General features: G+C 44.8%; 1 protein-coding gene across 2 annotated transcripts in view; it reads right to left on the minus strand.

Annotated features, from left to right (window-relative positions):
* Window positions 1–18,505, minus strand: part of Tdp1 (tyrosyl-DNA phosphodiesterase 1) — an 83,491-nt gene that overhangs the window by 41,043 nt on the left and 23,943 nt on the right. For both annotated transcript variants that reach the window (XM_057782491.1, XM_057782492.1), the window contains exons 8-13: window positions 16,344–16,511; window positions 15,855–15,933; window positions 13,989–14,174; window positions 13,414–13,462; window positions 11,396–11,462; window positions 9,951–10,058 (exon numbers count right to left, since the gene is read on the minus strand). In XM_057782491.1, the coding sequence (XP_057638474.1) occupies window positions 9,951–10,058; window positions 11,396–11,462; window positions 13,414–13,462; window positions 13,989–14,174; window positions 15,855–15,933; window positions 16,344–16,511 (657 nt within the window). The remainder of the gene's footprint in view (window positions 1–9,950; window positions 10,059–11,395; window positions 11,463–13,413; window positions 13,463–13,988; window positions 14,175–15,854; window positions 15,934–16,343; window positions 16,512–18,505) is intronic.

The raw sequence follows: 18,505 nt of genomic DNA on the forward strand, positions 1-18,505 counted from the left end.
TCCATAACCAAAGCTTAAGCACAAAATATTAACAATGGACTATCAGGAGCTGAATGTCAGGGCTCCTCACCAAACACACTGGATCATTTGGCACACACTATTTAAGTTCTCTGTGCTTTCTTTCACAGCCCTAGGATGAGGATAAGACTAGTACCCAGCTCCTAGAGGAGGGGTGCTTATCCAGCACGTAGTAAACACTACACAAGGTGCAGCTAATACATGTATGGTTCTCCTCTGGAGGCCAGTCCGTGGACGGGGACTACATACAGCATCTCTTCTCAAGCCACAGGCACACCTCATGACTGTGAGAGCCAGCACACAAAGGGCTTCCCACCAGGGACAATGTTTCTGGAGGCTGGTTCACATGGGCATGAACAAAGAAATGCTGTCTTTGCTCGGCTTGTACCAAAATGCAAGAAAGCGAAGGTGGTCAGTGGCCTCAGATCATTTCTAAAGTACAAAAGAAATCATTTACAGACTGTAGGGTAGGACAGATAGCATTATTTGTAACAAAGTGTACAAGGCATACCAGAGAATCCTGGTTATCTCAGGGGCGCCAGGCAACCAAGTCTACTAAATAACATCTCCAAGTATTCTTTTGTGTGATCCAATTTGATTTCCTCCAAAAATTACAGACAAAGGAAGGGGGAAACCCCCGCTGTTTCACACTCTGAGGAGCAGACAGCAGGGAGGCAGAATTACAGAGTGATACAGCAACGCAGAGGAGGGGAATGTCTTTTATATTCTTTCAAAAAGCCAACAGCGATTTTGTAGTCAAGCACTTGTCTCTCTTTCTCTGAGTGGCAGCACCAGCATTTCTGCTCATCTCTATCAGTGCTGTCCGTTGCTAGGCAACCATAACAGTGCTCCAGCTAGTGTTAGTAACCATCTTATTTCTTGCCTCCCACAATGCATAGCTTCCATAATTGTTCTCAACGGGTTTGCCAGCTACATCTAGGCCCAATCTTCTTAGTCAAAGTTCCTTCCTAAAGCTCGGTTTCTTGCTTACTTGATGCTGCAGTAAAAATCTGACAATTGCATTTGTAGTCATGTACTGGAAATTTCCGTATCAACAGGATGCTCATCAAACAAGGGATAATTTCATGGTAGGATCAAAACAGATGGAAAGAAAAACCTTATTAAAACCATAAAGAACTTGCCATAGAAGCAAAGAACCAGACATAGGAGAAAACAGCCAACCTCGTGTCAAACTAGCTAAACTGCCTGCTGTAAGTTCCTGAATACAGGCATCTGGTTACAAGTACCTGTCTTCTGTTTCTTTTTTTGAGACAGGGTTTCTCTGCATAGCCTTGTCTTGGAACTCACTCTGTAGACCAGGCTGGACTCAATTCCGAGATCTGCCTGCCTCTGCCTCCTGGATGCTTGCATTAAAGGCATTCAGGAAGTGCTCACCTTCAAGTTGGATAATTCTCATCAATTATCCAATTAGCCTCAGACTGAGTTTTTTTTTAAATGTAATCTACAGACAAGTCTTTAAAAAAAAAGAAGTATTTGTATGTGTGAGCATGTGCACATACATACTCATGTGTATGCCAAGCATGTGCAAAAATCCACGGGAGGCTCAGTGGTGGTGGCGCACACCTTTAATCCCAGCACTCCAGAAGCAGAGGCAGGTGGATCTCTGTGAGTTCGAAGTCAGCCTGGTCTACAGAGTGAGTTCCAGGGCAGGCATGAAAGCTACAGAGAAAGCCTGTCTTGGAAAAAACCCACGGGAGGCCAGAAGAGGGTGTTGGGTCCCCTGGAACTGGAGCTCCTGGTAACTGGGAGCCACCTGAGTAGGCTGGAAACTGAGCTCTGGTACTCTGCAAGAGCAACAAGCAGTCTTTACCACTGAGCTCTCTCCAGCCCCCACAGATGAGCCTTTCAGCCACATACTGTATGTCAGTGTGTGATATATACAAACCAGAGAAAGGTTTTAGACACTGATTCCATGAATCGAAAGAGCCTAACTGATTAGTGTTAAAAACATCATATGGCTTAATAGGGCAAGATTCTCATATATTTTCTATCATTAGCTTCAGAACACTCCATTAAATCAGACGAAAAACCCACATTATAAATGGGTTTTTTCAAAATTTCAATGACAAGGCTAGTAAACGATACTCCGAGTTGGGACTCGGATCTTGTTTCGGGTTATCTCTTCAAATAATATGGTGAGTTAGCATTCCATCCCAAGGGCACTGGGCTTGGACAGGATGGTGGAGTTGTTAAAGCTACTAACACTTGGGCCAACCAATGGTGATGGTTTCAAGCTGAAGAATGTAGTGGCTAGGGTGCAGGAACAGGAATGCAGGGCAATCTACATACTGCCCACCCCTTCTTTTTTTTTTTTTTTAATATATACTGTATATGTATATTGAAAAAGGACAGTTTTAAAAGGGTTCTTGTTCAACACTGGCATTTCAGTAAACAGAGACATCATGCATGAGAGGGGCCCATAATAATAGACTAGAGCGCTCAAACCCCTATTGTCTAATGCTAGTATAGTCATGAAAGTTGACAGTGATGCTGGTGTAAATGAACCCAATACATTGCCACTATACAGTTTCTAGTACACACAATGATATACTGTAGATAATAACTGACAACAGTAACAAGTGACTATGTTACTGGTACACACACACACAATACTATACTATATACAGTTTACCCATGGAGCATCCTGCTCTTTAGAAACAGGAATATGCTGTGTTAAGCCACAGTAGCCTGGGCATGGTGGTACATGCTCTTACTCCTAGCTATTCAAAGGTTGAGATGAGAACACTGAAAAGTCAAGTTCAGCTTGGATAACTTAGTGAGGCCCTATCTCAAACTAAAATACATTTTTAAAAAGGAGCTGGGGAGATGGTTTAGCAGTAAAGAGCACTGGCTGTTTCCAGAGAACCTTGGCTGGAACTAGTATCCTCAGGGCAATTCACAATCCTCTAATTCCAGTTCCGGGAAATCTGATGCCCTCCTCTGGTCTGCAGAGGTACTACATGCATGTGGGCCACAAACTTAAATCTAGGCAAATATCCATTTACATAAAATAATATATTTTAAAGGGAAAGGAATGTGTAGCTTGATTTTAAAACCCTTTGTTTTATAGAAAACAAAATCCTCAAGGCCAGGAAGTCAATGTCCTCACAGGTGGTAATAAGAATGGGCAGTAAGGGCTGGAGAGATGGCTCAGTGGTTAAGAGCATTGCCTGCTCTCCCAAAGGTCCTGAGTTCAATTCCCAGCAACCACATGGTGGCTCACAACCATCTGTAAAGAGGTCTGGCGCCCTCTTCTGGCCTTCCGGCATACACACAGACAGAATATTGTATACATAATAAATAAATATTAAAAAAAAAAGAATGGGCAGTAAATACCACATGCAAAGCGCACCTCCAAGGAGATAAATTTTTGTGTATTAGAAACTCAGATCTTTTCAGTTCCTGTTAATCTTTTGTAAGACTATCATTTTACCTCAATAAATATTTTGAATAAATACCAATAGTGCTCTGTTGAGAAACACACCATTTTTGTATACGCTCAAGTTGAGTATATTAAAACCCTATCTTATTCTAAAGTCCTGAATAAAGTACTTTTTTTCCAAAAAACAAAAGTTTTAGTTTTAATTGTGTGTGTGTGTGGTGGCAGTGAGTTACGGGCACTTAAGGGCAATTACCCACAGAGTCCAGAAGAGGGCATCTGATTCTCTGAAGCTAGAGTTACAGGTGGTTATGAGCCATCCAATGTGGATGCAGAGACCCAAACTTGGGTCTTCTGCCAAGAGCTACATGCTGTCAGCCACCAAGTCATCTCTCCAGCTTCGGATAAACCTTCTAAAAGAAATTATGGATTCTAGAAGTAAAAAAGGATAAGATTCACTGACGCTGTGCTGTGGAACAATCTTTGTACACTGTAAATATGTATTACTTTCATTGGTTAATAAGGAGCTGACCTGTCTATAGCTGGGCAGGAAGAGACTGGGTGGGAGAGCCAGACTAGGAAGATGCTGGGAAGAAGAGCGGAGTCTGAGAAGTCACCAGCCAGACTCGGAAGACACAACATGGAAAGTACATAGATGAGCTAAGCAAGCCTCGGGGCAGCACATGGATGAATAGAAATAGGTTAATTTAAGTTATAAGAGCTAGCTAAAAACAAGCCTAAGCCATTGGAGGAGAATTTATGGTAAATACTAACTAAGTCTGTGCTTATCTGGGAACTGGCTGGTGGGACAGAAAGATCTGCAGGCAGCCTCAGGAACTCTAGATTTCCCCGGCAAGTCTGCCCCTAGCACAGAAAATGACTCAGCAGCACCCATCTAGGTCCACACCATGCTATACGTAGTGGCTCAGAATATGGGTGATGGAGCCCACTGCTTGGTCTTCCGTGTACCCTGCTTAACTTCTCTGTGCTTACTGTTAGGAATACAAACTAACTTAAATAAACAAGCAACATAAACTGACTTGTGATAAAAGCCTTTTCTTGATTCATTTAATCTGACAGCAAAACTTGATCTTCTTACTCACTGAGCAGCAAACACTGAAGGGCCTCTGGCCAGTCTGAGCACGGTGAGCATGGCTCTGGCAGGCCTTGTCCTTCTCCTCCACTCCCTCAGCCTTGCTAAAAACCATTAGAGGACATTCCTAAAGCTAGCTACCAAGGTCAATTTCCTTATTGGCCACTTCTTCCTCCTGAGGCTGACTATCAAAGTCCAGCAATCAGAAGTCCCCTTTGATTCTCCTAGTGAACATGCCCAATTAGAATTAAACACCTCATCCCAACATGCGGTTTCCCCCTCTACCTTCATAAACCGCCATTTGCCTATGTGCCATGCCTGTCTCCCCTCTATCCAGAGGCGGTACTTTATACCTCTGGGACAATAACCCTTCCCCCTTCCTTGTCCCTTCCCCTTCTCCCTTGTCCCCTATCTCCTCCACCACCACATCCTAGCCTATTCTAACCCAGAACTCTCCGTTTCCTATCTCCTCCACCACCACATCCTAGCCTATTCTAACCCAGAACTCTCCGTTTCCTATCTCCTCCACCACCACATCCTAGCCTATTCTAACCCAGAACTCTCCGTTTCCTATCTCCTCCACCACCACATCCTAGCCTATTCTAACACAGAACTCTCCGTTTCCTCCACCACCACATCCTAGCCTATTCTAACACAGAACTCTGCATTTCCTTCACCACCACATCCTAGCCTATTCTAACACAGAACTCTCTGTTTCCTCCTCTTAAAAATGACACCTTCAAGGTCATTTGCTGCTGTTTTCTGCCTGAGTCAGAAAGAACCACTTTAACTTTTCTTCCCGCGTAATAAAGGATCTCTCTGTGAAAAAAAAAAAACGTGTTCCGGTGGGATCTGTATCTGATCTGGAGTCCTGAAGGAAGCCTACATAGTTTGGGGGGGGGGGGTGTCTCCTTCAAAAGTTGCTACTTCCAAAACAATTCCCATGGGACACTGGGCCAGATACCAACAGGGCAATTAAGGGACCGCATGTGAACTATGATCTTCCTGAATTTCATATGAGGGTCAGCGCATATAAATCACGGTTCTGCTTTGCCTTTCTCTGTTGTACCCATCCCCATTTGACTGTGTGGACAACCTGCTTGCTTTTATGTAACTCCCACCACCAGAACCAGGCCAATGGTTGTTTATCACTATACGCCCGGCACTCAGCAAAGTGCTGGTATTTAGTAAGTGCTCAATATAGCAACAGATACACTGAATAACTGCTAAGAATGATGTCCAGATGAACAGATAACTAGTCCTTTTAATGCAGAAGGAAAATTATTACACATGGCCAGTGGCCCTTCAACCAGACAGATGGCTTACTTGGCAATAGAACATATTAAAAACCTCAACTCTGGCTTGATACTGGGTCTTGCCTTAATGCCCAGGCTGGCCTTGATCTCAGTGATCCTCCTGCTTCAGGCCCAGAGGACTGAATTAGAAGTATGTGCCAGTGTGCCTGGCAGTGAGAAGTCCTCTTGATGTGTATTTCCTGGGTGTTCCTCAGCCCCAGGCAGCAGCCTGCTCTGCTTGCTCCCAGAAAAGTCAAGAAGACTTACAGTATCGGTGATGAGCATGAGGAGGAACTAAGACACCAGACTAACACTTTGCCCAAGATAACCACAATAAAATCTCAAACCTCCATGGAGAACAGTCCCGCTTGGAGGCCTCACCACAATAAGTGTACAATTAGGGTTATTTCTGTGTACGCTCAGGGTGAGCCCAGGACCTCACATGTGCTCCACAAGGACTTTTCCAGTGGGCTAGGCCAACAATCAAATTCGCCATCCTCCTGTGGCTGTCTCCTCATTTCTGCAGTGTCTACACTGATGTCAACAACGAACCCCATCTACCTCCCAGCCATATTCCGGGGGTCACCTCGGAGGCTTTTCTCCTCTTCTACTGTACACCAAGTCTAGAAAGATCTTCCATCATTAACTTCTCAACTCTGCCTTCATTAATCAACCTTGATAAGAAATCTGTACTGAGCATCTCCTGCATGCCAGGCTCCCTGCCAAGGTGCTGGGCTATGCTGAACAAGAGAGATACAGGCTTGGTCTCAGAGCCTACAGGGAGAGCCAGTAATCCCATAACCAACTGTACAGGTCCAGGAGACTGCAGAATCCAACCGGCTGAGGAAACCATGCTTAAGCCAAGCACAGAATGACTGCAAGTTCAGGCTCTCCTAGGGAATCGGAATATACCTGTGCACAAGAGTCAGGAAAACATCCCAGGATCAAGCACACACGTGACACGGCTGGTTTCATCAACCTTTCATTTAACTGTAAATTCCAAGGAGCAAGAAGCTCAGCTTTCCTCCATTCCCCCTGCACCGTGCAGGCAATGCGTGTTTGCGGAGTCGCGGGGGAGTGGCCTCAACTCTACACACAGCCTTACTTCTCATCTAGGCGGGGCCCGTGCCATCTCACAAAACTCTGAGAAGACCACAAGAGACCAGTGAGGCCGCTTAGTGGGCGTCAGTTCTCTCTCCTGCCCCTTCCCTCACACACCTGCAGAGCAGAAACACAGTTGTTCCTTCCGTGCTGGCTAGGGCTTGCCATTTTGATAGTGACCACCCAGGTGACCAAGGGGCTGGACCAGGGATCTGAGTTACTCATGTTCTGGCCATCATTGTGAATTTACAGACTGAGTGGCTACTGTAAAGGGGGATTACCAGTCTGACGAACAGCAGCTGCTGGCTTACATACTTACAATGAGATATTTATCGTAAGTACGTTACCTACAGCCATGGCTGCTGCTCACTCTGGCTCCCTTAGGGAAGTGTCCTCTGCTGGGTCGTCGGGTGGCAAGTGCTTGCAGAACTGTCTCTCCACCAGACGGCCTGTGTGCTTTTGTGCCTTGCCTTTGTGTTCCAGGAAATGTGTCTGGCGAGGCTCAGTCACTCACAGATTCTAAGAGGTGGAGCTAAAGTCTGGGCTTGGTTCTACTTAGCTCTACACTGTGTGTATCCCGCCACCTCAAGTCGCTCCCTTGACGGAGGTCTTGAAGTACACTCTAGAGTCTTCCCCACCCCGGGAGCTTGTTTCTACCAGCTCTTCCCCGTTACCAGCATGGGCCCAGTGAATGCCAACCTCTGCTGCCCATGTCTCTCCCTCCCACTCTCCATGCAGCTGCCTGACCTAGCTTTCAACACACTGAGCATTTGATGCCACTGCCATTCAGGGCCCGTTATCTGGCTCAGGTCTGCATATCAGCACAGGAAGAGCTCGACCTTCCACACTTTCTCCAGCTTGAGAGCTGTTTTGAGCTGCTCTTTGCCCAGTGTGCTCTTCCCTTGGGCTGCAGCATTCTCCTTCATCAGCGTCAGCTTAAACATCGCCTCCTAGGGCCCCCTTCTCTGATCCCTTCAGACACGCTCCAAACATCTCTGCATTTGCTATAGGCCTGATCTGATCGATCTCTCTCTCCCTTAAACAGACTACTGGCCTTGCCTACCCTATTATACTTTAAATGAAAACTCACACTAGAGTAAGTACTTTGTTTTTTGCCTTCCCTGAAATACAGATAGTACCTGAAACAGAGAGAACAGTTAGCATCTGATGATTATGAGATCTTGATGGGCATATGATTCATCCTCTCCACAAGCAGGTAGTGGAAATATAGAAAGAACAGGGCATTACTTAGTGCCTTTTATGAAGAACAAGGACCATGCTTTATTTGATTATCAACCACAGCCACTCACATAGATCCTACAAGCAGAGCTCACTAGACTTCCTGAATGAAGAAATGATGTGGTCTGTGTCTTTCCACCAACTGGAATACATGTTGAGCAGGGCTTGATCGCCCCCTTTAATCCCAGCATCCAGGAGACAGAGGTAGGTGAATCTCTGTGAGTTTGAGTCCGATCTGGTTTACATAGCTAGATACAGGTCAGCCAGAGGTACACAGTAAGATCTTGTCTAGCACTGCTCACACATGCAAGCACACACACACACACATGTACTCACACGTGCACATGAGCACTGAGCCAGGCCTGGTGGCTCATGCATGCAATCCCAGCACTATGGAGGATGAAGCAGAAGGATTACCATGGGTTTAAGGTGAGCCTGAGCTACATTATGAGAACTTTTTCCATAAAATAACCACATAAAAGAAAAGAAACACATGTATACTGTGAAATATTAAAGAGGACGACTTGGGCTCTCCACAGATTTAGGAGTTACTGAAGGTGGGGATACCCTTACAAAGGTAGAAAGCTGCTTAATGATGGCCCACTATTAGGAGGGAGATGAGACATTCTTTAATGAAAAACAACATGTGTGAGCATTCCGCCTGCATGCATGTCTGCTCACTGTGCACAGCCACTGCCACCACACACTGCGGACATGTTCTATTCCAGATACCCAGTTCTGACACCTCATTTGCTGCTCACAGGGGTCCCACTGTAGCCATTACCTCTTCCCTTTTACAGACGAGGAAACAAACACAGACTAAATAAATTGCCCAAGTTTATATAGCTACCAAATGACAGAAAAGCATCCTGGATGTTTATTTTTAGAGCTCAAAAGTATGTTTTTCCATTATGCTCTGAGGCTGCGAAAGCCTTTAGGATGCCCCTCTGACATCATGTTTATCAACCATCTCTTTGAGTCAGTATTCCTTACCTGAGCCAGGCACAAATGTTAGCCACAAAAAGTGACAACGTTTTTTTTGTTTAGAAGTATGTCCTTGGTACCATTTCAGTCTTAAAGCACCGATCCCACTCAGTGACAGTGTAATTAGTTGTGATTGGCATCAATTAGGGTACTGAATCCCAGAGATGCCCAGTGCTTGGGTTCTGACTAGGAGCGAGGCACTAATGTTCTAGTCACAGCTCTGTTTTCCAAAGGGCAAAGCAATTTATCTTTTTTTTTAAAAAAAAAAGAAACAAAAATGTCAGTGGGTAGGGAGTTCCTTTTAGGGGTGATTAAAATATTCTAAAATAGATTATGGTGATGGTTTTACAATTCTGTGAACATGTTAGACTGTTAAATTGTAGACTTTAATGCACAGATTTTATAGTATATGAATTCTATCATAATAAAGATGTTTTTCAAATGGCACATGAGAGATTTGACTGCTCAAGTTTTAATTATCTAAAGAGACACTAATAGAAGGAAAATAGAATCATTTTAACATTTTGATTTTTTTCTGTATTTACCCTAAACGTCATTTGCTTAATCACTAATACTATTATTACAGCATATAAAAAGAAGTCAATCCGAAGTTTATGCAAATCTTATAGACATCCAGATAGACGTGTAAAACCAGGCAACAACCACACATTCAATAAGACATTAGTCACAGGCCTCCTTTAAGGTTCAGTGACAGAAGCAGCTGAGAACTAACGACGCTTCACAGAACACTTTCCAGAACTCCACTGAATTTCAGAGCAGAAGTTACTGACCTCCTGTGAGACATTTAAGGTCCCTTTACCTTGTAACAAGAAACCAAGCCAGTTTACTGAAGTCTGATGAAGGCCTCATGTACGTCTTAATATGTGGCATGGCGTTGCTCCGGCCGGATGTCTCTGCTGACCACTTGCTAGTGACAGGAGAGACGAAAACCACCATTAGAAAATAATTCAAGACAGACAAAATTCTTATATACTAGCGAGCTGCACGAAAAGCAACATCCTATCTAAGGAGCCAGTAGGAGCACGGCCCATGACTTGTGGTGGCTGATGGAACTGTTTAGATGACAGAAGAACACACAATCATTCTGAAAAGTAAGGATGTCAAAAAAGGAAATTTTGCATGAGTCACAAAAGTATCAAACCCCCGGACATGGAGTTTCTTGTCCTTTCACATGCTAACTAGCACACATGCATGCACACATGTGTAGACACAAGCATGATTTTCTGCACGTGTACACAGGTCTTTGGCTGTGAGCTCTTGGAACAGGAAGCCCATAGTGCCCTATAAGGCAAACTACTGAGTAGTGGCTCCCACAGAGGTCACCCAAAGGAACAAAGTGAGTGAAATACAATATATCTCAGGGGAGAGCTAAAAAGGCAGGAGGATCACTCACAAATGCTTCAGTTTTGGCTTTGAGTATAACTCACACGTTTCCAAAATTTGAGGACTAAGGTTCCAAGGCATCAATCATGGCCTTCGTCACGAGACCGTGATTCTGGCTTGGAAGAGGATAATGCCTCAAGCTAACAGGCAGTTTGCCAGCATAGAATCAGGACTATGAGGGCCCCCATTTTCTTCATCAGAGGGAACCTAGGAGTTTGAAACTGAAAGGAGCACACTATAGCCTGCTCTGGAAGGACAACTCTCCATTAGGGGAGAACACGACAGGAATGTCAGCAGAAAGCTATGGAAATGGACTCCCCACCCCCATTTCTGGCCGCCCAGCTGCAAAAGCCCCTACTAAAGTGAATAAGACATTGGGGTTGGTCTAGAACATTAGGGCAGGCAAGTGCTGTAGCTGGAAGAGGAGAAGGACAAGCCTTCCCTTCCCTTCCCATCCATCACCTATTTCACCAAACACCGTCTTTCTCCTGGAGACAGAGGCATGGACTCTACCCTCGGCCAGCGTGGCCCATGGCCTACATATATAGTTGAGACGGTTATACTTCACACTTCAGCAAAGTGAACGAAACGCTGCTTATGTAAACCATAAGCTACTGGATCTCTTATTTATCTTTTTCTTTGCCTGCCAATATTTAAATAGAAACCTCACAGAGATATAAATTTTACCCTGGTATTAAAAACCTATTCCAAAAGTTTTCAAAACCTTGTTTTAAATTATTTCTATCACTGACATATGTAGATGAAAGAATAGCCGTGTTATATAAGGTGCTTTTTAAAAGAACAGACCGACAACACTCTTGGTCCTGACGAAGCGAGCAGCACTGAGAACCAACCACTTACTGAAAGTAGGAATGCAGCCAATTCTGCTTTTCAGCTGTCTGGATGCTATAGGGAAGGGAGCCCCCAGCTTTTAAAAGAAGGAAAAGAAAACAAATAAAAATAATGAAATATAATTTGAGGCATCTTCATTAAGAAGATCTCTCTAAACAGTGAGAAGGTAAATGATAAACCGCCTTCCATTATTCCATCTCAAGTCATGGTTCACTGAGAGAAAATGCCCACGCCTCCACCAGACACGTCACCTCTCTCTCTGTCTGTGTTTCTGTCTTTGTGCTCACACAGGCCAGGCAAGGCCCTGCTACTGAGCTGTATCCCCAGCGCTCTTTACGGTCTCACGAAGTTGCCTAGGCTCGTCTGGGTCTCACTCTGTAGGTCAGGTTGGCCTTGAATTTGTGATCCTGCCTCTCAGCCTCCAGAGTGGCTGGGATCAAAGGTCTATACTACCAGAACCCAAATTAGGGACATTTTCTTTATGGCTTCCCTTCTCTGGAAGGGGAGACACATGAACAGCTTACTGTCTGAGAAGAAAAGGTAGCAGTTAGCTACACAGACTGGAAGTATTAGAAAAGACCACAGGGAGAACCTGGGCCTGCTTTACAACCATAGGGAGGTATGAAACAGCGCCAGGTTTTTGTCCTCGGTAGGACATCTGGGAAGGCAGTGAGTGACAAAATCCAGTGCTGCCTGCACAGCCTTTACACTGCCACTTCCAAACAGGCAGGCAGGGAGGTTCTCAGAACTGGAAGATACGAAAAATTCACTGTAGATTCACCAGGGATTTTCCAAACACACCGCAGGATGTCCCCACAGTAATCCATGTACCGAGAGGGCCTTAGACAATCCCAGGGTTCAATAAGGTATGTCTTGTCTCCTTCTGCAAATAGCTAAAAACATATTGCACTGCGGAATCACTTATAAAATTGCTTCATTGAGAACGCCACGTTCTCCCCCATTAAAACTGCATTTCGAATAGACCTAGGCTATTACAAGCACAAAAAGAAAAACTACCCATGTCTCTGAGTCAAAGTGAAGTAATTTTATTTTGTCATTAAAAAGAAACAAATGACAAATATACCCTGAACCTTCTTAAGATTCTTTTGGCAAGGTCACACCTAATTTCATAAGCAATAAATGGGCAAAATTAGTTTTAATTTAGTGCATTCTGCTACCAGCCAGTCATGAATGCCAATCAGACTTAGTTTCTTTCAGAGGCATACTCTCTGGGGTTTTTGTTAATAACCTGATGGCATTATAGAGGATGCTTCTGTTTAAAAGTTCAGTGCTCAGTAGTAGAAAAAGAGAAGAATGAAGTTGAGAGATTTTTCCCCCTAAGAAAATAAGACTAGGCCGGGCGGTTGTGGCGCACGCCTTTAATCCCAGCACTCGGGAGGCAGAGGCAGGCGGATTTCTGTGAGTTCGAGACCAGTCTGGTCTACAAGAGCTAGTTCCAGGACAGGCTCCAAAACCACAGAGAAACCCTGTCTCGCAAAAACCAAAAAAAAAAAAAAAAAAAAAAAAGAAAAGAAAAGAAAATAAGACTAGGCATTTGCAGGTGAGGCCCCTGAAAAATGACATATTACAAAAGGTAATGATAATGACTAACTCTAGGCCTGAAATGTATCTGTATCTTGGAAAGTAAATTAGGAAGGGCTATGTGGAACCTCTGACACGGGCAAAGGGAAGGACGCTAGCCAAGCTGTCAAGGCAGCAGGGAGTGCCAGGGGAGCTCAGTTTGGCCGGACCTCTTGTCTCGACAATCAACGCGTCGGATTACTTCTAAATAAGCATTAGTAAAACCAAGGGAAAGCATCTGCGGGGAGTCACTATAACAGTGATGCAGCAAGTCTAAACTGCCCTGCTCTGGAACTCGCTGGGCTCAACAACACCTGTCTCATTAGCTTTATCTGGATAAGGGAAAACCATTTCCACATTGCTAACCAACTCTGATGAAAAATAAACAAAACAAAACATGCCCCAAGGCATTTCAGAAATATACAGAGAAACCACAACCGAGTTACCAGGATATCCTTCTAAGCTGGTCCGCACGTTTTCCACAGAAGGATAGATCTAAAAATAAGCAAGAAAAGAGAAAAACAATGAAACTTGGCATGAATCAGGTTGAAAGAAAGGAATGGTGACTATTTCTTTTTTAAAAATTAGAAAGAAATTATATCTTAAATTAAAAGAAAATCCCCATCTTACTAGAAAACTAAACGGGTAATAACTAATCTATAGGAAGCATGTATCTAACTGACGAAAAATTATATTTTAATGTTTTTCTCTCTGAAATGACAAATTAATATTGAATTGAACGTAAAATTAATCATCAATTCACAGGTCTCTACACAATGAACAGAGCATATAATTCTTCTGCAATGGTAAACCCGGCATTTCTCCCCTTGGCTCGACAACTTGAAAGAAGAATGAAGAAAACACAGTGAGTCCGTGTCTGCACCGAGGCTCCTGAACACGCCAGAAGCCCTCGCCTGGGTGGCACCAGGCCCACAGATGGTGTTCCCTCCCCACCCCACAGATTAACGCACAGTGATAAGGAAGGCTGCTTCTTAGTTCTTTTGGACCACAGAGGGCTCACCAGATGAAGAGGAGCTGCACTTTTCCCTGGAGTTCTGCCATCTTCTCTCAGTGCCAGCAAGCTCTCTTTAAACTCTGAGCACAGCCACTTGGACTCATCAGGCCCCAGAGAACCAATGCTTGAAAACTGACCCACGATGGGCCAGCACTCGTCTTTAGGTACAGATGGGGCATGCGCTCGCAGAACCTGCTCAAAAATAAAAAGGAGTGCAACAGTCACAGCAGTAGCAATAGGAACTGAAGTGCCCTGAACACACGGACTGTGTTTACAAAGAAACCCTGAAGACATTAGCAGTTGGCAGCATGCTCACAGATGCTTTCTTCTTTGGGAACTATGTTTAAATACTAAAAGGACGTGTCCCCTCCACACCCCACTATGCTGTGGTAGCCCGAATATAAGTGGCCCCCATAATCTTGTCGGGACTGTTAGGGGTGTGGCTTTGTAGGAGAGGGGATAGCCTTGCTGGAGGAAGTGTGTCACTGTGCGGGCAGGCTTTGAGGTTTCCTAAGCTCAGGATACCACCCAGTGTGTCAGTCAACATCCGTGTTGCCTGCAAGATGTAGGACTCTCTGCACACTGCCATGCTCCCCACCATGATGATATGGACTGAACCTCTGAAACTACAAGCGAGCCACCACAAGTAAACGTTTTCCTTTACAAGAGCTGCCGTGGCCATGGTGTCTTCACAGCAATAGAACCCTCACTAAGACACATATGGACAGGAAGTCTTTCCAAAATTCTTTGATTTGTATTAAAAACAAAAGCAGAATAAAACATTTTCAAAGACCCATCTTAGCAGAAATATTAAGATAAACACACTCTGAAATCACAATTAATATACCTAAACTAAACCAACATAATTAACCATTGCCCATTCCAGCCTGCTCCCTTTCTAGCTCTCTCGCCTGAGCACTGTGCTCCAGGGTTGGGGTGCAGCTGCGCAGTGGCAGGCTTAGCCTAGCATATGCAAGGGCCTGAGGGGTGTAGGGGTGGGAGCACAGACAAATCCTTGGCCTCCAGTGTGGCTGCCTAATATGAAAGGGATATTTACACATGGATATGAACCACCTACAGCACAGCAGATGACTGATCTGCATTTCCTGCTTTGACACTTATGCAAACCTGAAGGAATAACTGAACAAGTATTTAGAAACTTTATCCACTTAAACATGTACTACCTGGAGGCGCAGACAGCAAGAAGGATGTGGACAGCTCCTGCCCCAGTGGAATTCATATTCTGACTGACGTTTTGTTGAATTTAATATGTATTACCGTTTTGTACTATCTTCCTTTCCACAGCTCGGGCAGTAGTATTTACACACGCACGCGCGCGCACACACACACACACCTCTCAGTTTCCATGTCCTGCAGCATACTGTAAGAAACAGAACTGAACTGACAATTCTCAGACCCAGTATCCATCATGGGCTCAGCTCCTGACAAACTTCAATCCCGAGGAAAGCACTGTTAGACTCCCTCCTGTCTCAGTGCATATATTCTGATGTGCCTGCTTGCCCTGGAACTAAGCTATGGCACAGCACGAGCTGTGAGGAAAAGTGTCTTGAACATTGCCAATGCTGCTCAACCTGCAGGATTTGTGAGCACACAAGTGCATTCTGTTACCTAGGCTGGACACCAAGTGCCAGTCCCCAAGCCCCCTCCTATAGGACACTCTGTTTTACACCCACTACTTGACACAGGTCTGTCCATTTCACAGCCGACAAGGGGCAGGCTGAGGAAGAAGTTAAGACCACAAGGCTTGTATAGCACAGGCTGGGATTTGAACCACCATCATAAATGAAAAGGGAGAAAGAAAGAATACACATTATATTATTTAAAATGTTAAAACAGGAAAAGTTTTATTACCTTCCTAAGCCTAAAATGTCCCCAGTTGTCTTTGTGACTTCCTTGAAAGCGTCCAGGGGTTGAACCGACAAGGTAAACACTAAATAAAGTAAAATACAATAAAGTAACGTGCAAGTTGTGCTATGATACCACAAACCCACAGAAAACACATAAGAACTAACATAATGGAAGAGTTCAAGGGGCCAGTTCACTCTAGGGCCATGACTCCTCAGTGGGAACCGCTGCTCTGAAGGTCCTTCTTGGCTAAGCCAGTTAATAAGGTACCAGGCAAAGAACTCAGAAATGCTACCAGTACCCAAGCGGGAGGCACAGACCCACTGCCACCTTCATGCCGTGAACCAGAGCCATGGAGTGGTCAGATCTGCTCTCATCCCTTCACCGTCCCATGCAGCACAGTCAAATACCACTCCTCCCCTTCCCCAGGCCCCGGCCTTCCAGACCTTTATGGCTTGCAACTTCAGCTTCCCATACTGGAAAGGGGACACGTACTTGGTTTCAGAGAGATCGTGCTCTTGGATGGCATCTATCCACTCCTGGAGAGGGGGAACATTGTACGCCCTCAAATAACTGATGAGGTCAGCTTTAAAGTGGGTGCTTGACTCTCCGGATGTGTGCTTTTCCTGGTCAACTCGTGGGTACAAAGGGCTCAACCATATTCTAGAATGGAAAGAAAATAACCTTTAATTACCATCAGGAGATTTCACTGTAACAATGCCTCTGTGATGATTATTCACCCAAAGAGGTGAATCCCTGCCACTGTCTTTACATGGTGACTAAGGGACATCTGTCAGGAGGAAACAGAGATTGGATCACATTGATCCAATGACTCCCCTCACAGAATTATTTCTGGATGTTATCTCTTTATGTAAACAGTGTAGCTCTTTAGCCAAACTAAGAATCAAAAGCTATCCATACCAAGAAAACTGTATATGTAAGTTTATTTTCAGTAAGAATTTTTTTTTTAAAAAAATATAATGTATATTCTATAGTGTTTGAGATATTTCATGTCCTATACATTCTGTGTCTGGAATGAGTATATAACACATATAATATTAGCTTCCAACTGTTAAGCATTTAACAGTGATAAGACATTAGACGGCTTTCATCTCAGAAATAATCATAAACCCAAAAGGTACAATGCAATATGATATAAGTAGATTACAAAAACAGTACGGCTTTGTGCCTCTAGAATTAGATGTTCTTCAATGTAAAACCAGATTAAGAGTTCTACCCTCAAAAGGAGGAGCCCTAAGAGGCAGCGAACGGTTAGGTCAGACCCCAGACCATATTTGTTGTCACTATCTTTCCCTTCCGTGGCCACTGCCCCTGTAGTTCTAGTTCTACCCACCAAGCCCAAAAGAAATGGCTCAATTCCTCTTCTACGCAGCTGCTCCCCAGGCTGCACGGCAGGCTGCACGAGAACCCCTTGCTGTGGGTCTGAAGTCCATGCCTTCCCAGCAGAGGGACATTTCACTCATTCCCTGCTTACCTCGGGGGAAATTAGTACAGGAAGGGCAGGGCTGCCTAAGGCTAGCGCCCACATCTGGACCACATCTGCTCCTCATTGGCTTTGCCATTGCAGGCAGGGTCTATGACTTCTCTGGGTGTAAAGTGACCAGCCAGACTAGACAGATGTGTGAGGTAGCCTCCCATCAATGCCTCTGAGCCTAAGAGCAAGAGGCTCACTAACAGATAGGACCATGACAGGGAATAACTTTCTAAACTAGGACACTGAGAAAGGAGGCATTCTTAATGCTTTGCGAGATGACATGAGAACACTAGATTGGGTCAAGAACTCAGAATTTTCATCATTTGCTTTATATGTGTATTGCCTGAGTACAGGTGTAGGTACCACATGCATGTAGATGCTCACAGAAGCCAGAAGAGGACATCGGATCCTGTGAAACAGGGGTTACAGGCAGTTGTGAGCTGCCTGATACTGCTGCTAGGAATCAACTTGGATCTCCTGCAAGGGCAGCAAATGTTCTTAACTGCAGAGCCAATTCTTGAACCCAGCAAACAATGTGGATTCTGAGACCTGAACAGGTGTTCAAGCAACAGCTGAGGACAGCTGGGACTTCTGCATAGTAGGGACCAAGCTCGGCCAGAGCAGACCGTTGACCAGGGAAGACTGCACATGGAAGGTGCCTTACAAGGTTTTGCTTTTCTAAAAGATTTTATTTTCATGAGCGTTTGTGTATGTGCACCGTGTGTGCAGTGCCTACAAAGGTCCCAGGAGGGAGTCGGATCCCCTGGAACGGGTGAAAGAATCCAGCTGGACAGCCATCACACGGGAGCTGGGAACCAAACCTAGGTCTTCTGCAAGAAGAGTGGATGGCAATCCTAGCTGCCTCTTGAGCTTTGCTGTTGTTTCTTAATTGCAACAGGAAATGACAAAATATCAGAGAGAATCAAGAACAGGTGAAACAGAGGGAGACAGGGCCCTGTACTAGGGTGGCTGGTGAAGGCACTCCCGAGGAAGTTCACTTCTTCTTGCTTTGAGTCTGACCTATGTGAACTGAAAACCTACTTTCAGAACACTAGAGACGCTGAGGCCACACTGAGGTCACAGCAGGCCCAGAGGACGTGCTGGAAGGCTCCATATTTCAGCTCATCCCAAGGGCTCTCTGAGGCTTAGGAAAGCTGGTCAG

The sequence above is a fragment of the Chionomys nivalis genome, chromosome 10 (assembly GCF_950005125.1).
Source record: "Chionomys nivalis chromosome 10, mChiNiv1.1, whole genome shotgun sequence".
Classification (NCBI taxonomy): domain Eukaryota; kingdom Metazoa; phylum Chordata; class Mammalia; order Rodentia; family Cricetidae; genus Chionomys; species Chionomys nivalis.